The sequence below is a fragment of the Chanos chanos genome, chromosome 8 (assembly GCF_902362185.1).
Source record: "Chanos chanos chromosome 8, fChaCha1.1, whole genome shotgun sequence".
Taxonomy (NCBI): domain Eukaryota; kingdom Metazoa; phylum Chordata; class Actinopteri; order Gonorynchiformes; family Chanidae; genus Chanos; species Chanos chanos.
This window is the reverse complement of record NC_044502.1, coordinates 29,578,594-29,600,970: the sequence shown is the minus strand read 5'-3', so window position 1 is coordinate 29,600,970 and position 22,377 is coordinate 29,578,594. Positions and strand designations below refer to the sequence as shown.

Sequence of the window (22,377 nt, the reverse complement as noted above, 5' to 3'; positions counted from 1 at the left end):
ACGTGGATTTTTTAATTCAGAGTTATAAGATATTTGATACAATATGGCAGTTGCTTTTCCAACTAGAGGGACTGGAGGCAAGGTATAGGCAAATGTCAAAAGGCTTATTTATTACAAAAAAAACCCCTAACTTCCCCTCCATTGACCCAATGACTCCAAAAAAAAAAAGAAAAAGAAAAAAAGAAAGAAAAAGAAGAAAAAAAACAACAAACAAACAAAAAACAAAAACATGTGAATAGATTGGGATTGTTTACAGAGTGCAAAAAGGACAAAACTGAAACAGGTAAATAATCCTTGACAAAAATGATTAAATTGGGAGCTGTGGAGGAAAAAAAGCATTGGTGCATTTTTTATAGCAAAGTTTTCATCTTCCTCCTTCAGTTCCCTCATTATTTTTTGGTTGTACAGTTTCCATTAAAAATCAGAAGAAATAAAAAAGAATCCAAAAGAAATTCTTCTTTTCATTTAAGACAGGAGAGGCCTTTTTGTAAGTCTTTTGCACCTGCTCCTGGTTATCTGCAATGTAAGTAGTTCTCCAGCTCTTGCAGACAACAGGCACATCCACACTTCCAGTCTGCGTTGCAGACATACGCTATCAAAAAAAAAAAAAAAAGAAGAAGAGAAAGGAAGGGCAGACAAACTCACAACAACTCCCCTGACTAACTCAAATTTCAATAACCATCATCATAACTCACTTTCGTCAAGTGTACCAATATGTTCCCCTCCCCTCTCAGTATCTCTCTGGACCAATGTTCTTCTAACCCAGTCCTGGTCCACCCTGATTCCTCTTCTCTCTCACGCTCTCTTTCTCTCACACACATCTGCCCTTCCATCCCATTTTTCCCCCCACATATACATAAGTATATGTGTAAGTGAGTGCTGGTAGAGTGCTAGTTCTCCACTGGTGTGGGGTCCTGAGGCAGTCGTGGTGCGGGTGGCTGGCTGACAATCACCTGCACCACGTAGTCCTTGGAGATCTTCAGTTCCTCCAGCTTCATCTTGTCCGTGAGCGGCCGGCCGGAGAAGAACCAGCGCTGGCTGCCAGCCGCCACGCCCTCCTGTGCTTGAAGACGGCCCTTCATGTGCTGGACGCTGTCCGTGGTGCGAACGGTCAGCCTGAGGTCCCGACCCGTGGAGAGCCGAAGCCGGAGCTGGCATTCCTGACCCTCGCTGGCCGGTGCCTCAGGCACTTCCAAAGGCTCCAGGTCGCTCTTTTCCTCGATCATGTTGACGGGCGGGGATAGGCAGTAGACAGGCAGTTGGTAACGGTTTCCCAGCTCATCGTAGCACTCGGTGAGAACACCTGGGGAGACAGGAAACAGTTACAGTCACTTCTGTTTACCGTGTTCTGGACAAGAGGTTCAGAACATCGGATCTTGTCCAGATCATCTGAAAAGGGCCTCTGACAGCTCGTCATGGCAACCAGTCACAGAACATGACCACAGAACCTGAGCGTCATTCACATATTCAAGCACATATGCGAACAGAAAAAAAAGGGTAAAGCATTACAAAGTACTTGAATGTGTTGTACTCAAAAGGGTAGGTCAGACTATTGACGGTGTTGAGTCAGATTATGATGTCATTTAAAATAATGATACAGCCTACATGTGTTAACCGATGAAGAACGTGTGTTAACCTCACTTAGATAATCTACGTGTTAACAGTCATGATAACAGCATGTACTGTAATATGGCCCACTTCATGTACATTCTTCATCTGGAATACTTCCTTTTAAGTGGACACAGTGAGACAATGAAATAACAGAAGACGCTGAATCGCAGTAAATTATTGAAACTGTCAAGAGGCAGGGTTATGTAACCCTGTCCACCACTGATGAAATAACAATTGTGAATCAGTGAGAGAGAGAGCGAGAGAGAGAGAGAGAGAGAGAGAGAGAGAGAAAGAAAGAGAGTGAGAGCAAGAGAGACAACGCAAATTGTACAAAAGGGATACATACTAAGTCCTGATGACCTATTACAAAGAGGAACTGAGCGATACGTTGTCATTGTGCTATAGAGATTTCAATCAGCTTGGAACCTGAATGGAATGACCACATGAGTGATGTCTAGTTCATCAGAACTGCTTAGCTCAAAAGTTCAGGGGCAAGTTCAGTTTGGTCAGTTGAGTTATGAATTCCAATGACGTCAAATTATCTCAAGCCCATCCAACTTTCCAAACAGCAATTTCCCTTAGCCCAGGACTGTTAAGGAACTGTGATTTTGACCACAATGGTAGTTCCTCATTGTTATATGAATATTAGTTTTCATACTGGTCTGTAAACACAAAATAAAACAAGACAATAAAAGAACATATCATGTTTTAATGTTTCAAGGTAACTAAAATTACTCACTTAGTTCTTTTTTGTATCCTCATTCTCTGCCTCTCTGTTTGAGTGCGGCCATGTATTTGGGGATTAGTGGAGAAATATACACTCAGAAATTCCTGTTCTAAAGTACTTCAAAGCCACTAAAATGCAACCAAAAAGTCTTTTGGAACATGGCTGCTTGAATCTGGAAATAAGTATTTTTGTTTTCTTAGTCACATTCAGGTAAACATGCACATTATATTAAAAAATTCTTAAAGAACCAAATGTAGACACCAAAAGTCTGTAAACTATTGACCTAGTTTCCCAATCTTTTTCACTCAACTGGGAATTTCATAAGAATTGGTTTTAGGTGCTCTTGGTATTTTTATGAAATAAACACAAATTCCCAAGAAGACCAAGAAGAACTAAATAAAAAAATGAAGAGAAAAAAGCTGAAACAGAAATAGCACCAAACTAATTTTTAAAAATGAACATACTGGAAATGTTCAACACTTTTAATACAGCTAAAAACAAAGCATGATCAGCCTACTGTACCTTATTGCTGAACTTGCACTGACAAACTATACTGGTGGTTTTGTACTACGATGGACATAAAGGTGAAGTTGACTTTACACTGACCCATAATGGTGACAGTGAAGCCAATATATTAAGCAATGTTCCTACTTATCTACTTTGCAATATGAACCTGGCAATGTCTGCATTTCTATGACTCCCTCTCACAAACTAGATTTTCAAAAGCTCAGAATGATTGTCCATTGGAGTACTATTGCTGAATCTTCAATGGTATTTTTCATTACCAACCAGTGGGAGAATGCCTTTTTGATTTGATGGGAAATCAGCGGTGTTGTTCACTAGGACGGCACATTTGAAAAATCTGTGTGGAAACACATTTTGGTTCAATAATTTTGTGAAGATATCGGATGCTTTTAAGGATGTATCCTGTCAAAGCCTACTTGGCACCAGTGAAATTGAGATATGGGAGGGTTTTCCATGCCAAGTGTGATGATGCACAGAATGCAAGCATGATGCAGGCAGCAGATTCTTTCCTGAAATCAATTGGCTGTTTCCTTAAGTTTTAAACCGTTAATAAAGATTTGGCAAAGGACTTTGCTTGGAAACAAGGGGACTGTAATTCCCTGCCAGCGGCAGCAGTTTCCAAGATTCCAAGGCTCTTTTTTCAATCCTTGGGGATGATATTATTCTCCCAGATGTACTGGAACAGGTATGTAAGTGTGTCTGCTGCTGATTTATGGTCAACCTTAAGCATCTCCTCATGGATGTTGTCAGTTTCTTTAATTAAAGATATGGCGATAGGAATTTCTTGTCCGATTAAGGTTTGTTCTCTGAGCTGATAGACGTAGGCTTGTGGTTTGATATCTGAACTGGTAGATTGTCTTTTCAGTAGGAAGAGGTTTATGCGTTGATTGGAATAGTTCCTCTGTAATCATGAATATGTTTTCCGTTCCTCTTGTGCAGCTGCTTCTTCAGAGGCTCTACTTTCAAGGTAACTATATGACAGCTTTTGTGTTTCTGACTACTTCTTCAATGTTTCACATACGTCTAGTCTCCTATCTTTCAAACAAGTGGATTGGATGTTGGGGGCGAGTTTTGTTTTGTTTCTCTGTTCTGCGGTATTCGAAACGATGTCGTTGAGAGTTCTTCTTTTGCTAGCCTAGAATTCTCCGACTTACCTCTTAATAATTGTTTTTGATTATCCTCCATTTAATCACGAGTCAATGAGTCAATTCTTAGGTTCAAGTTTGAATATCATCTTTATTCCTGGGTTTTTCAGTTTATCAATGACTAGTCTTTTTGCTGTGGTTTTTGACTTTGTTCTGGCATGACAAGGTGGTGGGCATTGTTTGCATCAGTTCCTCTGTTATCTGACATCGATCCTCTCTACTTTCCATTCATGATGTTGAGGTCAATTTGGTTTTGGTCTCTTCCATTTGGTGATGTCCATGTCAGTTTGTCAATATTTTGTGCATGATGAGTGTTTATGTACAGCTTGAGTTTTGCTTTCCACTTTGGGTGTAATGAGCTGATTATTTCTTAGTTGTGACATTTCATAGTATATATGTTTGTTGTCTTCATCTGCTTATTTGTTGATGCATAACGCTGAAAAGAAAAAGTTAATTAACAGAATTCAGAGAATTCAGAGCCATGATTGAATGAGGCTTTTGCTAACTAGTTCCCTCTCCATCACTGGTTTTGTCAGGCCTTTAGATGTTTGCTCTTGCTTAAATGACAAAGGGATACAGTATGGCACACTCTAACAGAGAAGGAGATCATTAAATGTCTTGTCTAACAGCGCTTGCTAACACTGAAGAGTGCCAGTTTAGAGCTGCTTCATCTCCTGGACATGTTGTGCATTTTTAGGCATAAGACAGATGCATAAAGCCCACGTTGTATGTTCTAAAACTGATGCTGTGCTTTGGGTCCAGCAGGCACTATTTCACCTTTCCAACATCCCTCTTTGGACTTCGATTGAACTGGGCCAGTTGCAAACAATACAACATTAGAAATTTCTTGGTGGCCTGGCAAGGATTGATACAGTTTCCATCACATAGTTTGTTTTTCTGGGATAGGGTTCTTAATTATCACCCCCAACTCTGACATGGAGGATGTGGGACCGACCATTTTGTCTGAGCTGTGTCCACTCCAGCATGATTTGATCTGCTGGGGACAAAGGTTCTATCTGGCATTGCTCTCAGGATCACAGAAGTACACAAGCATCTTTACCACAGAAAGGAAACAAGCCATGAGAAATGAAGCAGCAATGTGTCTGACTCTGTTGCCTTTATCTTGAGTAGCGATTTCAGAGTAAGGAAACCAGAAACTGTGGTCTGAGTATATGATCCAACCTGAAGAAACAGGTTGCGAGGTATGATAAGGCAATTTTGAATGATATAAATGAAAACAGCACTTTGATTTAAAACCATTTTGATGCCTGCTGGATAAATCTGTAGGGGGTCAAAAAGGTCTGCTCAAACACTCAATCTCTCTTGTACACTCCACAATATCTTTACTTTGCCATTTCTGACCCTAAAGGAGTAGCACAAAATGAATGAATGCAGCTAAAATGATGAGTTGAGGAGAACTTTTCTTTATCTTTTTGAGCAACACTCATTCATTACCTGTCATTTTCTCTTTTTGTTTGGAATGTGTGTATGGAAAATTCCCTGAGATTTATCTAAGATACTGCACTAGATTTTTCCAGTATTTTTGAAGGGGCTGTGTGACTTATCCTCATCAAACCAAAACCATGGGCAAGTAGTCTTCACAGCTACTCTGCATCAGTTATATATATGAAAGGAAATGTTAAATTCACTTGAAGCACTAATGAGTCACCTCACTTCTGGGTAGGCCTATTTGAATCTCACCTTGCTTGAGAGTTTTTCTAAGCAGTACCCTGTTCAGTTTTGGTTGTGGTGGTTGGTTTTACAAAAAAAGCCCCATAGACATTAAATGGTGGAACATTCAAAAGTCATGACCTGAAATTCACTTTTAAAGATGGGACAATTCCCACCTTGGGGGATGGGGGGGGGGGGGGGGTACGTACACTCTGGGGTGGTAAACGCTACATACATCAGCAATCTAACTATCTGTTGATTTGAGGATGCATGGACTGATGTAATGATTTGATTTATTCATTAATTCATTTGCATCTAGATATCGCTGTATCTAATAAATGTGTGTGGGGATTTCTCACAATACAGAGGTAGACTTGTGGAGAATGATTAAACATAAACTCACTTTAGTCAATGTTCTCTTCTTACTGTCCAGCAAAAACCAACTTAAACGCCTCTTCTGTATTACTTCCTCTTTCTCTCTCTCCTATCTCAACACTCACAATTAGGGCTGGACCCGAATGTTCGACTACTCCAACATTCATTCATTGGGTAGGTATTCGGTTTTCAATTTTGGGATTCGGGTACTCATTTTTTTGTGCTAAATGCAGGCTATCGATAAAGTCAAACCACAAAATACATTTTGTCAGCACATTCTTGTACTATATCTATACTTGACTGATATTATACTGTTTAATTAGTAACGGTGACCAGATGTCCCGGTTTGTCTGGGATTGTCCCGGTTTCAAGCTGGGTGTCCCGACTCCCAACAAATATCTGTAAAACACTAAAATGTCCCAGGAGAGTTTTAACCACAATTAAATAATAGTAATAATAATAATAATAATAATAATAACCTTGTCTTCAGCACTTACACAGACGTTTATCATGCTCTGTCCCACCCATTATTACCTAACCTAGTCAAATAGTGATGTGTCAGTCGCCAGTGAGATGGCTCTATGAGCCGGTTCCTTTATGTGAACAATGGGAGCCGATTTGGTTTTTTTTTTTGTTAATTAATAAGAGACAGAGTAATAGCATGATCTTCTCGCCACACTGCTCGATCATGGGCACTCCATGCACTGACCGAATGTTGTGTTGATGCGCGTGCCATGTGACCAATCACATGTGATGACAGACAAGAATAATAGCATAAGGGTTAAAGGGGGGGCCGGACAGCAGAAAAAACAATGTAGCAAAACACTAATTTACAACGTTCAATATAAATAAAACATTCAATACACATGTGCAATAGTGACTGATGTTCTTATGTTAATGTTTTTAGAACAAACATAACGGTATTCCAGAAATTATAAGGTTTAGTATAATTACATTGAATAATTTGAGTGCTATATGTGCACACATACCAGTCATAGTTCAAAACTTAGCTAAATTTGGCTCTTAAAAAAGCCAGAAGTGGTACTAAATGAAGAGCCATTGGGGAGCTGAAAGAGTACTGCTGCACTCAGCCAACTGATCCGGTTCACTAAGAAGAGCCGGAATTCCCATCACTACAGTCAAAAAACACAATGTACTACGCATCTGAATTCAACAAGGATTTGTCTGTTTGTGTGTCAATCAATCAATGTGTTGTTGTTGAGGACGTGGCTAGAGTCTTGTGGCTTTGTCTCACAGAATCTGTCAGTATACTAATGGTTAGCATCACACTGAAGAGAAAGTCGGTTTTGACTAAAGACCTCCAGAGGGCCTACCCGTTTCTTCATGAAGTAGCCAGCAATGAAAATGCTGCACTCTGCACACGCTGCAGGAGTAACTTTTGGGTCGTGTACGGTGGAAACGTCCAGATAAAAGATCACATTAATGAAAACACCTCTGGTGCATGCATAAGCACGTACATGTGCGCATGCATGAACCTGATGTGCACTGAGTTTGCTAGGAAAACAGTTGCAGCTGATCTGAATAGTCAAGATAAAGCATAAGGAGTAATGTGGAAACATCAATTTTTTGGAGAAATGTCTGGCTGAGTCCTTCCTGAGTCATGCAAAGCACCCCGTCCCCCATAAAAGCTTTGAATATTTGCTTTTGATTACTACCGAAGCCCAAAAAATGGTATTCAGGATAGCCCTACTCACATTATTACAATTTTCAAACTATTATACATGCATATATATCAAACTATCTGAAAATACTCTAAAATTTCCTCTACTTCCTCCTCTTACTTACTGCTGCAAACTGCTAATCTGCTAAATACCACACACACACTACACAGAACAAACTACACATATCACAAACTGTACATGTTCCACACACCAGATACCACTCACCATACAAACTACACCCATTCAACAAAGCCTCTTGTTCCAAAATGTTGAAAAGAAACATTTTCAACTACCTCATCAATGTGATACTTGTGCAGGTTTGTTCAGTGGAGTAAAGCTTTCACATTTGTGAAAAGGGAGACTCTGTGTCAGACTACAGCATGTGGCTTTCAAGAGACAACACATTACAGGAAGTGAGCCAAAGGTGCATAATGCATTATGAGCATGCAAGTGGTGTTTTGTCTGATTCTCAAGCGCAAATTGAAAATGCCTTCCCTTCACACAAATTGAAAATATCTCTCCTTGTCAGATTCCTCTTCTCATTATTCTGTGTTGATGTACAGTGTACAGTTTTCAGGCCAGGAATACCCAAGGTATATAAACTGACATTAATCAGTCTATTAAACTTAATCAGTCCATTAAATCTCATACATACAGTAAAGACACCTTCGCTTTACATACATACATAAGTATGTACCTACCTACATACATACAAATATACTTACATACACTTACATAATTTGGCCACTAGCTTGAGGAAGTGAACTCTAAAATTCTTTGTGTGTGTTTGGGTCGGCATACGTGTGGACCTAACGTGGCTTGAACCGCAAGTGGAAACAGGAAATTTGCTGTACATTTTATACACTCATTTGAATCTATTATACAAATCCACTTACCGAGTCAACACTTTTTAGAGCAGACACATTCAAATAAGCTTCTTTAAGCTACCTGACTATGTATTACGAGGCCATGTTAAGATGACAGTTCAGATAAGACGCATGACTTCACCTGTGGTAACACAAAGCAGGTGGGGTAGAGAGCAGGCAGCCTGGATGCTCTGACCTTTTAGTTGTACATGTCGCGAGTGCGTAAGCGCACTGTTCGACTTAGCTATGAATGCACTGCAGCTCGCTCATTTGGTCTCACAAAAAGCTGTAAAGCCACAGAGGAAATGTGTCAAAACAGAGAGACCGCCAAAGAGCTGCGGGTGCTAAGAGTGACCCAGCTACCCTCACGACAGCTAAGGTCAGGAAAATTCTCTAAGCGGTGCGGTGAATGCTCGGTATGACTGAACTGCAGCCTGAAAATCAAGCTTTCTTCCAAATGCCTAGTGTTAAACGTAAAAGGACTGGAGAGAAGCCAAGGGGAACGTGCTTTGGAAATTACCACAACGCAGAGTCCTGCAAAGAGCTCTCTGACACACGCAGTTACTGTAAACGCATTTTATGAAAATAATCATTTTTTGTTTGTTTCAGTGTTTGTGTGGCAATCACTAAATCACTGAGTACTCACGATCAGCACAATGTGATAGATTTTTGTCATTTTAAAAGTAAAAGTAAATGTAACAGTAAAGATAAAACACAGTTTTGAAATAAAAATGAAAGTTACACCTGTGAGTGGGGATATTATATCTCTTACGAACTGTGTCTCTACCCATGTCATGATGAATGTAACCAAAGATTACCCGATGACACTATGAAAACACATTTTGACTAATCATTCTTTGATTGATTTTGCAAATAAGTGAAAGACAACTGGTAGAAACAGGCAGTAGTAATCCAATAAAAGTGAAACAACTCGTTCTTTTACATGTTTCTAATCTATTTACATCCATATAAGGACTTGGAGAACATCCGTACAACAACGATTGCTTTAGCTGACTGAAACAAGTTTCACCGTTTCTTACTTTTAAAACTTTAGTAAAAACCACACTAAATGAGAAGGTGCATTTCTTCACACTCCACAAAATCTGGAAAGAACAGCGGAGCACGCAATAGAGTGTGCATTTGCGTGGAAAAAAACAAAAAACCTCCAAAGAACAACAGTTTGAAGCCCTTATAGCAAACGAGCAGCATCCCAACATATTTAAATTGCCATTCGATGTTCAGTGTGCCACAGTTAGAAATCACAGAGCTGCAAAACACCACTCAGCTCCAGGCTAGACACAGTAACATGGATCTGCTGGAATTTTACCAACAAAATGAAGACGCTGATGAGATTCCAAATTTGAGAGACCATGCACTTCGTTTGGAATCCTTCCCTGGAACTTCATATATCTGCGAGCAATTTTTCTCAAAGCTTTCCCTGGCAAAGACCCACCTGCGTTCCTGAATAAAAAAAACATAAACCCAGACAACCAGCTGCAAGCGGCAATCCACTGCTGGTTAAAGCCAAATTTATTCAACTTTCCTGATCATTTAGGATTCCCTTTTTATTTAAGTGGAAAACGTCTACACTTTTCACTGTTATCCTATTAATGCTTTTGAAGACAGCAGAGAAACATTATGGGTTTCTTGATTTGTTGTCTTAATGCACTTCTGTGACAGTCACTGTTCTGAGGCTAAGAGAGTGATGTGCTCTCTCTCTCTAATGATGGGGTTAAATGAGGATCTGATACTAATACTGCTGCACTAAACCATATGCAATATATAGGACTAGGTCCCTATTTCAGGGACTTTCACAACTCCAGAGAGGGAGAGGGAGAGAGAGAGAGAGCGAGAGAGAGAGAGAGAGAGACGGGGGGGGGGGGGGGAGAGCAAGCGCAAAGAGCCAGTGTTTATGGAGCCAAATTCATCCTAAAACATAACAAACAAATGTAACCTATTTTACAAAGAAGCTACAGTTCACAAACAAACTCAATATGTGTAGCTGTGTACACTCTCCCCTGGCAAAACTGCCTGGACAGTGAGGCAGGAGATGGATGAAGACATAAATACAGCTAAAATTTACATGGGTTATGGTGTGAATTTAATATGAGAGTAAAATGAAAGTTGAATGAAAGAGAGAGAGAGAGAGAGAGAGATGTATATTATAATGATAGATAAGAAATACAGCTTGAGTCTATAAGAAAAAAGTCTCCAGTCTTGTCCTTATACACAATGACACCATCTGCTGGAGGCTATTCTATCATCAAATTATAATTCTCACAGGAGTGTGTGTGTTTTTTTTTTTTTGGTTTGTTTGTTTGGTTTTTTTTTACCACCCTCTAGTGAAGAACTGAGCCATTTAAAACTAAAAACTGTAATCACAAACTCTTCCCTGTGGAGATATGGTGAGACTGGTGTGAATGTGCCCTGTGAGGAAAAGCACTGGTTTGTCTGGGCAGTGTGAAAGATGAGGTGACACGCGTCTCACCGTGTGGCAACGTTATGCTGGCCCCGTCGATGATGGCTTGAGCGAGCTCGTGGTCGTTGCTTTCGAAGGCCTGCGCTGCAGCCTTGAGAGCGTCCCAGATTTCCTTTCGGCCCTCGAACGCCGGCGCCGTGTCCCAGAATTCATCCCGCTTGCTCCGCAGCTGACCGTCAGTCATTGGGTAATCACTCTTCCATTTGGGCTTCTCTCTCTTCAGGGGCTGGTTACGCCCCAGTGCCACTAAAGACAGAGAGGGAGAAAAAAAGAAGAGAAGGTTGGTCAGCATGTCAGAATCATAATAGCTGACAGCAAACAACAAGCAAAGGCAATTCCGTAAGTGAAACATTAAAGGTTTTTTCAAGTATCAAGCTATAAGGCTTGACAGATTCTTTAATGAGAGCAAGAGCCATTTTATACTGTATATAGTAGGAAATGTAATTTATAGATACCTTGCTAAAAGAATGTAATGATAGAACAGATATGTTTGTGTGTGACACAGATTTACCACATTACACACTAAAACTGAAACACACACATAGTGAAAGAAAGTCAGATGGTTGTTTGTGTATTGGCACACATCAGGAAAGATGGGGACTCTCCTAAAGAAGACTGCACTTCCTCATTCTATCCTTCCCCTGTACCCATTTCTTATTCAGTCTGCTTCTTTCTGTGTGAAAGACACACACACACACACCAAAATTTGGTGGGTTTTGTAACAAGGTTATGCATGGTGTTTGATCCCATTCACTCCTAATAAGAGTCTGATTTGACCGTGCCAACCGTAGCCATTAGCACACACAGAGAGAGCCATTCTGAAAAGCAGTATCACTGACTAAGCAACACGACCGACTCTCATAAAACACAGGCTACAGATTGGAGGCATTAAAAAAGTCCATGAGTGAAGAGCTAGCCGAATTATGTGCGGCCATGGTCCAAACTGTTACGTCAGCTGGCAGCCCAACCCGCCTCTGAGGAAGAGAGATTTATCGAAGAAAACATCTGGCTGCCATTACATAAAAACCTTTTTCGTCTGGGACGCAATGTTACCATCACAAGATGCAGAGAAAACCCTCATATGTGTGTTGGACGAGAGCACAAATTCTCCCTCTAGATGCCCGGTGTATGTATAGAGGGCTGTATTATACCACAAAATGCATGACTTGGTTTTTGGGCGAATGGTTAGGTATGTTTTCAAAAAGAAAAAGAGAATACATAAAAAAAAATAAAAAGGTCTACAACAAATATTATTTTATTTGGTTATGGCTGGGTTCCTACATGGGTACGGAAAGGATGGAATTTAATTTTGATTATTATCGGGTCTGGATGACCATGGAAAAATGACAAAAAAAAAAAAAAAATGGAGTAGAAAATATGGAAAAGTGGTCTTCTTTCCAAACTACTGCTTCTGATTTACAGCATTCTCAAACATCATGAAGAATGTTACCATCAGGGGTGGATGTCTGGCACTAGTCAGCAGAGCCAACAGCCTGATGTTTCTATAAACGCCCGGTTGAGATAATACAAGCCCAAGTTAAGATGTACGTGATAAATCTTTTGACTCCCATCATGTATTAAAAGATGTTTTTTGTTGAATGGTTTGATGTTACATGGCACAAAGACATCAAAGAGACAGACAGAAATAGACAGATACCCTTTTTAGCTTTTGCCCTGGCGCCATGTCTGGTCCACACAAACACTGTCTATTTAGCAGTTGAAAACAACACTTCAAGAGTATGCTTCTTCTTACGAAGCCACACAATCTATAAAACTGTATTTTGTTGTTGTTTCTTGAAATAAAACAGAGCACTGTGTTTCATTTGTAGACTGGCACCAAGGAATGTGAAATAGCGTCTAAAGAAAAAAAAAAAAGTAAAAAAAAAAAAAAAAAAGCATCTAAAAAACACACATAAGGACAAATCACAAATGAGAGTCAGGAAATGTCTGGAAATTTAAAATGGAAAATGCGTAGCAACCCTTTAAAGGAGGCTCAAATGATACTGGCTTTGGTGGACATTTCCACGTGCTATTTCAGGAAAGGGGGCTGACAGGCAACAACTGTCTGGCTTTCGCAAACGTGAAACAATCCTATGTAATAAGTAGAGCCCAACCGATATGTGATCTTTCAGATCGATACCGATTTCGATATTTGAGGATTTAAAAATCCAATAATGATATATCGGCCGATATTCCTTTTTTTTTTTTTTTAAGAAACACATAACATAAACAAAGATTACCCTAACATCTGTTATGTGTAGATATTTAAGCGTCCTCACTAAGATAATATGACATAATGCGGTTTAAAAGTAAACTTGTTTTGTTCTCATAAATAGTACTTTGAACAAAAGTACAACAAAATATATTTAAGTTTTGATAAATAATGCAGTAAACTGATACAGTGACCTCGAGTAAATGCTGCTATTGAATACATCTAATACTACATGACTGTCTGCAACGAGAACTTGAGACTTTGGGATTTCAGACTACACGTTTGAAAGAGAAGCTAGATAACTTTGTTTGGCTACCAAGCCATGTTAGATACTTGTTCAGCTCACGTTTATTTACGAGCCCCCTCTGGTTTAATAATCCCCAATGCACCGACTATAACTACAGACATGCGAGTTGCAGATATATTTACCACTGCTTCATTTAGGCAGAATAAGTTAAACGCTATAGTTTAATCGCCCGTTAGCTAGCTTTGTCGGTAACCGAATTTAGTAATGCATAGAAGTATAGAAGTGTATAGAAGTGACGAACGAAAGGACCGTTGTTTGTCTACTCGCTAGAACTGCCACACTGTTTCATAAATAAACCTACAATCAAGTTTGTCAACAGCCTAGCCTAAATCACTCAACTACTGTGACGTTGAACGTAATTTTGATGTTTGACTGACTGTACCCGCTTTCACGTTACTGCAGCAAAATCAGGCATGGCTGACATGAATGTCATAACATGGCTGAAGAATCCATCGTCTCTTTTCAATTGTCATTTATCGGCCGTTAAACGCAGATACAGATTTATCTGCACTTGGCTCACATCGGCCGATAATATCGGCATGCTGATTTATCAGCTGGGCTCAGTAATAAGCATTTTGAAACAGGCTTTCGTTCGGCATGCTCTAGTTTACTTGTGTTAAGTATGTTAAATAGGCAAGAACATATAACTGATTTTAAGATACTCACGGTCTGCTATAATAATAATGCAACAGATATTTCTTCCAAGACAACTGTTATATCAAGATTGAGCTTCATTAATCCTTGCCCATCAAAAAGCTATTTCGTCTGAAATCCATACCAAACCGTGCATCCCATACTTAACAGTCTAGTGCAAATATAAATCCTGTTACACTGTATATTTGGATTTTTTTTTTAAACAGGATTTTTTGAAACTGGTACAATCCTGGGCATCCTTCACTAACAACCATTTTTAGTGTGCCCAGCCAGACTTGGTCAATCACCAGGAGATAATGTTTAACTCCCTCTACTGCCCATCAGTAATTCAATAGCAACCAGTGAATCAGTACAGTCCATTTTTTTTTTAACCACAAATATACACCAAGAGATAGAGAACAAAAGAGAGAGAATCATCGAAACACACCACAGCCTGTGAAAGCACAAAGGTAGGTGAAAAACCATTTTCCATTTCCTGCTAAATCATTGTTGATGTTCTTCAAGTGGTTACACTGACGCAGATGCCAGTGAGGAAAAGAAACTGTGTGTCACTGACAATTAGTCTGCCATAACAACCACCGCGCCCCCCACAGTAGTAAAGACGCTGGCTAAATTGTGTTTAGTCCTTATCAGCCATTTGAAATCTGCAACTAACAAGTTTAGCATTTAGATTAAAAATGCACATGTTTGAATCCAAGAAATAAATAGAATAAATAAATAAATAGAATAAAATAGAACAGAAAAGAATAGAATATTCTCCACATTATCACATGTTCTTTGGTGATAATCTTTAAATTGGACATCCCTCCTCAGTTAGCTGGGATAGGTCAACTGGATTTGGCATCAAATCAGTCAAAGCAGGACACATGGCCACTGAAGCAAAGAAGACAAAAAAGGTCAGTTATATCGTATATGTGGTGTGAAACAAAAGGAGGTTTTCAACAGAAGGCAAAGTAAATTAATTTCAGATAACTGAGAGAGCAAAAAGAAATGCACTGGAAGAGAAAGGGCCGTTCATTTCTCAGCAAGGTGACGACCTTGCTGCACAAGACGCATCCTCATGTTTCCATTTTATGTGGAAAATCTGTTGATTCCTAATCTCATTTTCCTCATGTCCAAAACACAAAGGGCCCTGTGTTGTTTTGGAGCAATGACACACTGCTCTATAAAGCCTCAGCAAGCACTGTTCCACTCGCAAGCCAATTGAATCAAGCCCACACAACAAGCCAGGTTCTCTGATAGACAGCATAGCAGGTAGAGGCTGGCTTGGTCTTCCGTTTACTCACAGCAGGCGGCTTACTTTCGGCTGCCATCCGCCATCTGCGTCTAACAATTACTGAGTATGCTAATTACACATCCTGCTTCACTCCTCTGCTGAGTGATTCAGTATTTCAAAAACCTAAAGGCAAAACACACGGGCAGTAAACCACGTGGTATGAAAGATTTAGGCTAAGACTCAAAGCTGCATTTTTGCCAAGACCGTGGACAGGAAACTTTAGTGGACTAGAGGAACAGCAAACACCAGCTGAGTGTGTAAACCAATACACTGGTCTACAGACAGTGCAGCTCTAATGAACACAACACAAGAGACCTCCGCTCACAAGGCAAAAAACATAAAGAGATATTTCAGGTGCTAAGAGAGCAGTTAAGCACCTTTGGCGATCCCTGTATTCTCTTTAGTGGCCGTGGAAAACGCTTAATTTACCGTTGCCATCGGTGATTGCGCCGTGGACTACGCTCTTGAGACTCCCGATATCTTCAAGCAGCAGACAGAATATCTGTTGACTGACATCAAATAATTTCCATCAACCGTTTCCTGTTTACTGAGTGATGCGAGGGCTGGGAGCACTCAGATTCATCTTATTAATCACCCTTAACGTCAAACTGGACCATCTTAAAAGATAGCCACCCGGTTATAGACGTGCAAGGGTTAATTGGCCAACTGGAGGAGGGTGAGAGCAGAGTAATGACGACCCGAGCGGGAGCAGGAGACTATTTAGCCTTTGCTTCTGGATGGATAACCATACAGGAAGGGGTATCCATTTACAGGAAAAGAAATCAGTGCGTCTCAACAGAGAAGAGTTCGTGTGGTTTTAGTGCATGAATTATGCGTAAACCATTAATAGGCCAAATAGGACTGGAAGTCTGTAAAAGAGTGCATAAGCAGTACAAAAGGCATGTAACATGAGTGGCAGTAGGACACACCGACCCATCCACATCATCTACACGTAATCTGCCCTCTCTATGGGATATCTGGAAATCTATAGCAGACAGCATCATTACGACCATATGCCACAATGAGCCTGAGAACATGTGCAGTGATGCGTGACCATGATCAAAAGTCAGCACTGCACTGAAAAGTGTACTGTCCGTACCAAACAAAGGGGGGAAAGGAAGCGCAGTTTCAGCGGCCACGGGGCGTCAACCCTGAAATCATGGCGGGTATGATCGATGCGGTCAAGACAAAGGGGTTTCTCCTCTACCTGAGTTAAGACTCGGTACATATAGAAATGATGCTTAAAAAAAAGGCTCATTTCTACATTGGATATGAACCTGTGAAATCAGCTGCATGAGCTGACTGGGGAAAAACTAGCATGATCTAAAGTGCAAGAAACACTGCAAATGCAGGTAACTTCAGGCTTCAGAACACAGAATGACAGTGCAGCTGCTTGTCTGCTGTCAAATTCATGATGAAAATTAGTCAGATCAAATTCATTCTGTAAAAGTTACACGAACAATTCTACTGCTACTAAAATTTAAATCTTGTCATTTCACATTAACATAAATTCAAGGGTATGAGGGCGGGATTAGGGTGTTTCACAATCTTAACAGTCAGTCATCAGCAACAAAATAACTTTTCCGTCTTTTTCAAAATGTTTTCACAAAAATAAATATCTAACAGCGGAAACATACTTCATGCTGAGGGCTTTGTTGTTATCAGAAATGGTGCCACGCATGTATGCAAACAGCTGTGCAGATCACAGACATGGCAGCGTACCTCACTGACCAATGACATCAGGAGACAAACTCGCTGTTACCGCCTGGTTTATCACTGACATCAGCCACTGATAATATAAAACTACTTCAACCTGCAACCACAGTCTCTGTGGGACCTAACAGTACCCAATTCCCTCATCTGGTCTTCACACCTCGTCAGGCTAGGAGCCAACTCCTTCAGTCCCCTCCTGACAAGAGAAGTTATCTTAAGTTATCATTTATCGCTACTCTGACCCGTCCTTTTAAATCGCCTGTTGTCCCAAATTGTTAATTATAATAATCATTAGAGATTAATTAATCAAAAACAAGAGCAATTATTAACGGATATTAACTATCAATTATATGGTATGTTTGTTAATTACAGCGGGCTTTGATAGACAGTTTGGCAAAGACCACAGGCTCTATATCAGTCCTGTTTCTGCAGGACTAGAAAGTGCCAATTTCATTTTTTACAAGAATGCCAAATGAGCACCATCTGGTTTAAACTCTTCAAGAAACACAGTATTCACTCCATGTATATTCATTACTGCAGGCTATATGTGCGTTTAGTGAATATGTGTATTTGTGCATGAGGGAAAACAAGTAACTGTGCATGCACGAATGACACAACTCTCAATTGATGTTGTCTCTTTAGATTTGGCTGGGGGGACTGTACTTATTCATCCTCTCTTGGTCTTGGTTTCTTCCGCCCTGTCACAACAAGAACATGGAACGAATCTAGACACCACACCCACCATCTTAAAACCAAGATGCCAAAACTACTTCATCTGTGAGGCATTTAATAGATTGTGTGCTTCCCATAAGGAGAGACAGAGGGCTATGGAAGTCTTTGAAAATCATTTGTGCGAGGGTGGACTGACATCTGTGGACTGCCAGGCAGGCCAATACAGGAGGGGCAAGAATTTCTCAAGCAGCTACACACACAAACACGCAGAGGAAGACCAAGACAAAAGGGAAAAAAAAAAGAGTAAACCCTAACATAATTAGAACCACATTAACCGAGACAGTATGGAACCAAGACAGACAAAAGTCATCAGGCAGCCCCCTCCCTTTATCCTAGCCATCCCCCCAGTGGCTACTTCTAACTGCCAATAATCCACACTGGTGCAGTGAGGTGCTACCAAGCTCAAGTCATCAACTGATGTTTCAGTTTCCAATTGACTGTGTCATACCAAGCGCAAGGCATTACAGGACAAAAAAGAAAAGAAAAGAAAAGAAAAGAAAAGCGAGGGTTTTAATTTCACAGGCTGAAGCCAGCACACTTGTACCAATGAGTGTCCAATTACACATATCACTTGCCTTTATCATCCTTATAAAACTAATAAATGGTTAATGAGAGCATTGAATTTTTTTTTTTTTTTTTTAGTGAAAACACATTCTTACAGAAATACTCCAAAGAAACTACATTCTCTACACTAATCATGTAACCATAACAGCAAGTAGGCCAAATCACAAAGTTAAGAAATCTACCTAATGAACCATTAATATGGGTTTAAATACATCATATTACAGAACAAGGCACACAACACCTACAACATCTTCTGAGGACATGAACTCAAGATGGTGCCTCCATCGTGACACAGGAGCCATCTCCATGACAACTTTGCCAGCCTGGCTTGGCATGAGGAGCACATGCTTGTCTGCATGGAGGCCTTAAGAAATTGAATAATACACGTCCAGGCTTGTGTTTCGCCACCATTCACAAACCTCAAAACATTTCATTCCCCATCTCTTCACACTAACAGTGTCACACTGTTAGAACCTGACCAGAGACGAAAAAAAAAAATGTTCTGATGACGATACATTCCGTTCGTGCACAATTCACATGGCATTCTGCACTGAAAAGAAGATTTTATTTGGGGGGGAAAAAAAGTGAATCCCTCAGTAGCTGAATGTGAAGACAAGATAAGTGAGAAAAGATAGAAAAACAAAACACTAGACCCAGAGGACACAATTAAACCCAGTCCCCACAGACTGAGGTGTTTTCAATTCAGTGACATCAAAAGTAGTAAACTGTAATGGGAAATGAGTGTTATAATGAACTATTAAAATAACAGGTACAAGTGTATTAGTGAACTGCATTGAACAACAGAAAGGGAGTGCTTTATGTTCTTATATCTTAAAGACTGTGAGGAAGTGGCTGAAATGGAAGATGCTTATGAGACAGAATCTTCGGGGGGAGCCTGGGAGTGTGAGCTTCTGTGGTTGGGAATGTGACTTCAGGCACTGTACATAAAGATGGAAGTGATTTTCTTGCTTAAGACCCTTCAGTTCACTTGTAATGAGTCAAAGATGATTTTTTTTTTTAAATAGAATATTATTTAGCGTAGGCTACTCATGGGCCATGTAAATGTGATAAAATGAAAACAACATTTTTCAGTGCATAAAAATGTATTTCTATTCTGTGAAATGTACTGAAATACATTCCTGTTATAAAAAATACCCTAAGACTGGTGAATAAAGGGAATGAGTAACAGATCTGTGTAGGTGTTGTGTGGATCTCACAGACATGGGGGCATTTTACATGATAGAAAGGAATGGATAAAATCTAATCGCTGAAAGCTTTGGGTGGTATCTACACGAACCTGTAATGGCTGATATTTAGGGATTGTAATATACATTGCAAATATATTTGCAAAGTCACTTGACAGTATTACACTATTGGTTTTTACTTTGAGAGAAGCAAACAAACTTTTTTATGTTGACTGGGGATACCCTAAACTTTAGCTAGCTTATAGCAATACTTTCTAGCTAGCTCGAACTTTTTTTTAAAGCCACTTGGTGGTACCTGCGCATGCTCGGCACCCCACCTTTTTGAGGGGATGCCCAGTTGCATACAATTCAGAAACACGTATTTCGCTGAACTGGTCTGATGCAAACTGATGTTACATGCAATTACTTGCATTACATAGTTGAAATTCACTGTATTTAATGATTGTATATTTGCACCACCTCAGATGTATTATACCAGGAGAGATACTTTATAACGTTAACAAAAATAGGACTATGGTACAGATTGATGTACAGCAGATTAAAATAATAGGCATGCTTCCTAACCAAAATATTTAACATTTATTTAGAAGACTTCCGTAAAATAGGATAAAAAAAAGACTTTAACTGTTGCCCATGCAATCATTCTCTGTGTTTGAGAGATGAGGAATATCCCGGCATGTTTCGCATTCCAGCGCAAAACAGTGACCCACATTTAAAACGCAGCTGAAGCCTTGGGGCTAACCATGCAGCTAGCAAGAGCTTTTCACAGACGGAGCTAGCCGGCAGGCTAACAAGGTATAACATTTAGGCGCTTCTCTGAATTCAGACAAAGGGTAGCGGGAGCAAAAGATGATCAAATTATTGTCCTGATCGGTGAAACAACTATGTTTAAACCTAGGCAAAATAACGGACGCATCAAATAGTGTTAGTCTACAGTAAATCCCCCACCACGTTTCAAGCGGCACCAATAAAGACAGGGGGGACAAGGGAAGACAAGGCGTATGAACGTAGCACACACCAAAAACACCCATTAATGACTACAAACCGTACTCCGGTGGTATGCAACTTGTGTCCTACCTCCAGTTCCGTCAGAATTCTCGGTTAAACTGCCTGAAGAATCATGATGACTGCCCACACAACCACCCATGGATGTTTTACTGCGCGACCTCCGCAGACCCTCTCTTGTTTTCTTTCCCCCCTTCCTCAACTGCTGTTCTCAGAATAGAAATTGACAGGGACCGAGCATCAAATAGGAAGAGGCGGGGTGTGTGTGTGCATCATCACAAGGTGACCGATTTTTTGGAGAAAAAGAAAAGAGGGATCTAAGTGGGCTGGGAGGAGAAATATATCCTAGAGTTCACTACAAAGGGGAAGTGGAGTCTGCGAAGGTTTGCACCACTGCTCTGCAGCTGGCAGCACGTTACCTTGCAGAGGGGATTTTCTGTTTGCAGCTCTAGTTATTTGTTACTTAATAATAGCAAAGTCTTAACACGTATACATAAAGAAAGTAACTTAGATACTACATACTACAAATGATGTGTTTTAAGCTTTTAGTAATAAAGGTATTTTGACATTTAAAACACACACACACTCACGCACATCTATCTATCTATCTATCTATCTATCTATCTATCTATCTATCTATCTATCTATCTATCTATCTATCTCCACTCACCAACTATGCTTTTATGTATGCTTTTCTCCCTTGTGACATATTTGATAACATAAGCCCCTTTTGCCATCTCTCTTCTTAATTAAACATCTGTCCTTTGACTGGCACCTCCTTTAGTAGACACACTGCCCCACTGGAACCTTCACATCTCAGACAGGTGGCTTTGAAGTCTCAGCATTTCAGCAATTCTTGATAGAGAATTCTTGAGAGTTCTTGGCAGAGAAGCGTTCCTTAATCACTTTGATATTTGTCTTCAGTCAGCCTATTAGGAGATTTCAGTATGTCAGTCATTACATTTATCCCAAACATCTTTTGAAAACTTCAAAATTCCTTTTTTTTCTTTTTTTGAGAGGGTCCAAAAACCGACTGAACAATCTCTCTCTCTCTCTCTCTCGTTTTCTCTTGTGAATTATCAGACCTCTCCACACATTTGCTGTTTGCAGAGTGTGCCGATCTATAAATGAATTAACAGCTTCGGGACTATTGATTATATTCCATTTTAGATCATGAAATAGGAGGATGAACTTAAAGGAGAAAACATCACTCTGCAATTAATGTTCCCATGTGTTGTTTCCACAGAAACATGCAGGAGCGTATGTACAAAAGTGAAACCGCATTTTGGATAATTAAACACCCACGCATTACACACACACACACATGAATTTAGTTCTGCTCTATCAGTGCAGACTGTATACCTGGGAGGATGGCACTGCACCAGACATTGACCTGCATTATTCATACATAAATTACAGAGTTTCAGGCAGTCATTTGGGATTCTTGTGGTCTGTTTGGTTAGGTCTGCACAATAAGGTAGAGAATAAATGCAAAGGTAATCAGACAGCTGTAGAAATAACATTAGTCAATTTCATGCTTTGGGACAACAGGAAAAGTGAAAGTTAGAAATAACAAAACAGAATCATTTCAGACAGCTGTTAGAAATAACAAAAGTGCAAGCAGACTG

The 22,377-nt window shown here is 40.0% G+C and overlaps 1 protein-coding gene across 1 annotated transcript; it reads right to left on the bottom strand.

The window, feature by feature from the left end:
* Positions 1–890: 890 nt before the first annotated feature.
* ubtd2 (ubiquitin domain containing 2) lies at positions 891–20,900 on the bottom strand. Its single transcript, XM_030782785.1, has 3 exons — positions 20,822–20,900; positions 11,091–11,327; positions 891–1,303 (listed from the first exon to the last, which is right to left on the bottom strand). Exons 1-3 carry the CDS (start codon positions 20,889–20,891, stop codon positions 891–893), a joined length of 720 nt encoding a protein of 239 aa, XP_030638645.1. The 5' UTR covers positions 20,892–20,900.
* Between the last annotated feature and the right edge of the window lie 1,477 nt (positions 20,901–22,377).

Bases quoted from the DNA above. Each gene is read 5' to 3' on its own strand.
- ubtd2 (XM_030782785.1), bottom strand. From the start codon at position 20,891: ATGGGTGGTTGTGTGGGCAGTCATCATGATTCTTCAGGCAGTTTAACC. The intron at 11,328-20,821 runs GTAGGACACAAG...CTCTGTCTTTAG, and splicing joins GAATTCTGACGGAACTGGAG to TGGCACTGGGGCGTAACCAG. The intron at 1,304-11,090 runs GTGAGACGCGTG...CTGTCTCCCCAG, and splicing joins CAGCATAACGTTGCCACACG to GTGTTCTCACCGAGTGCTAC.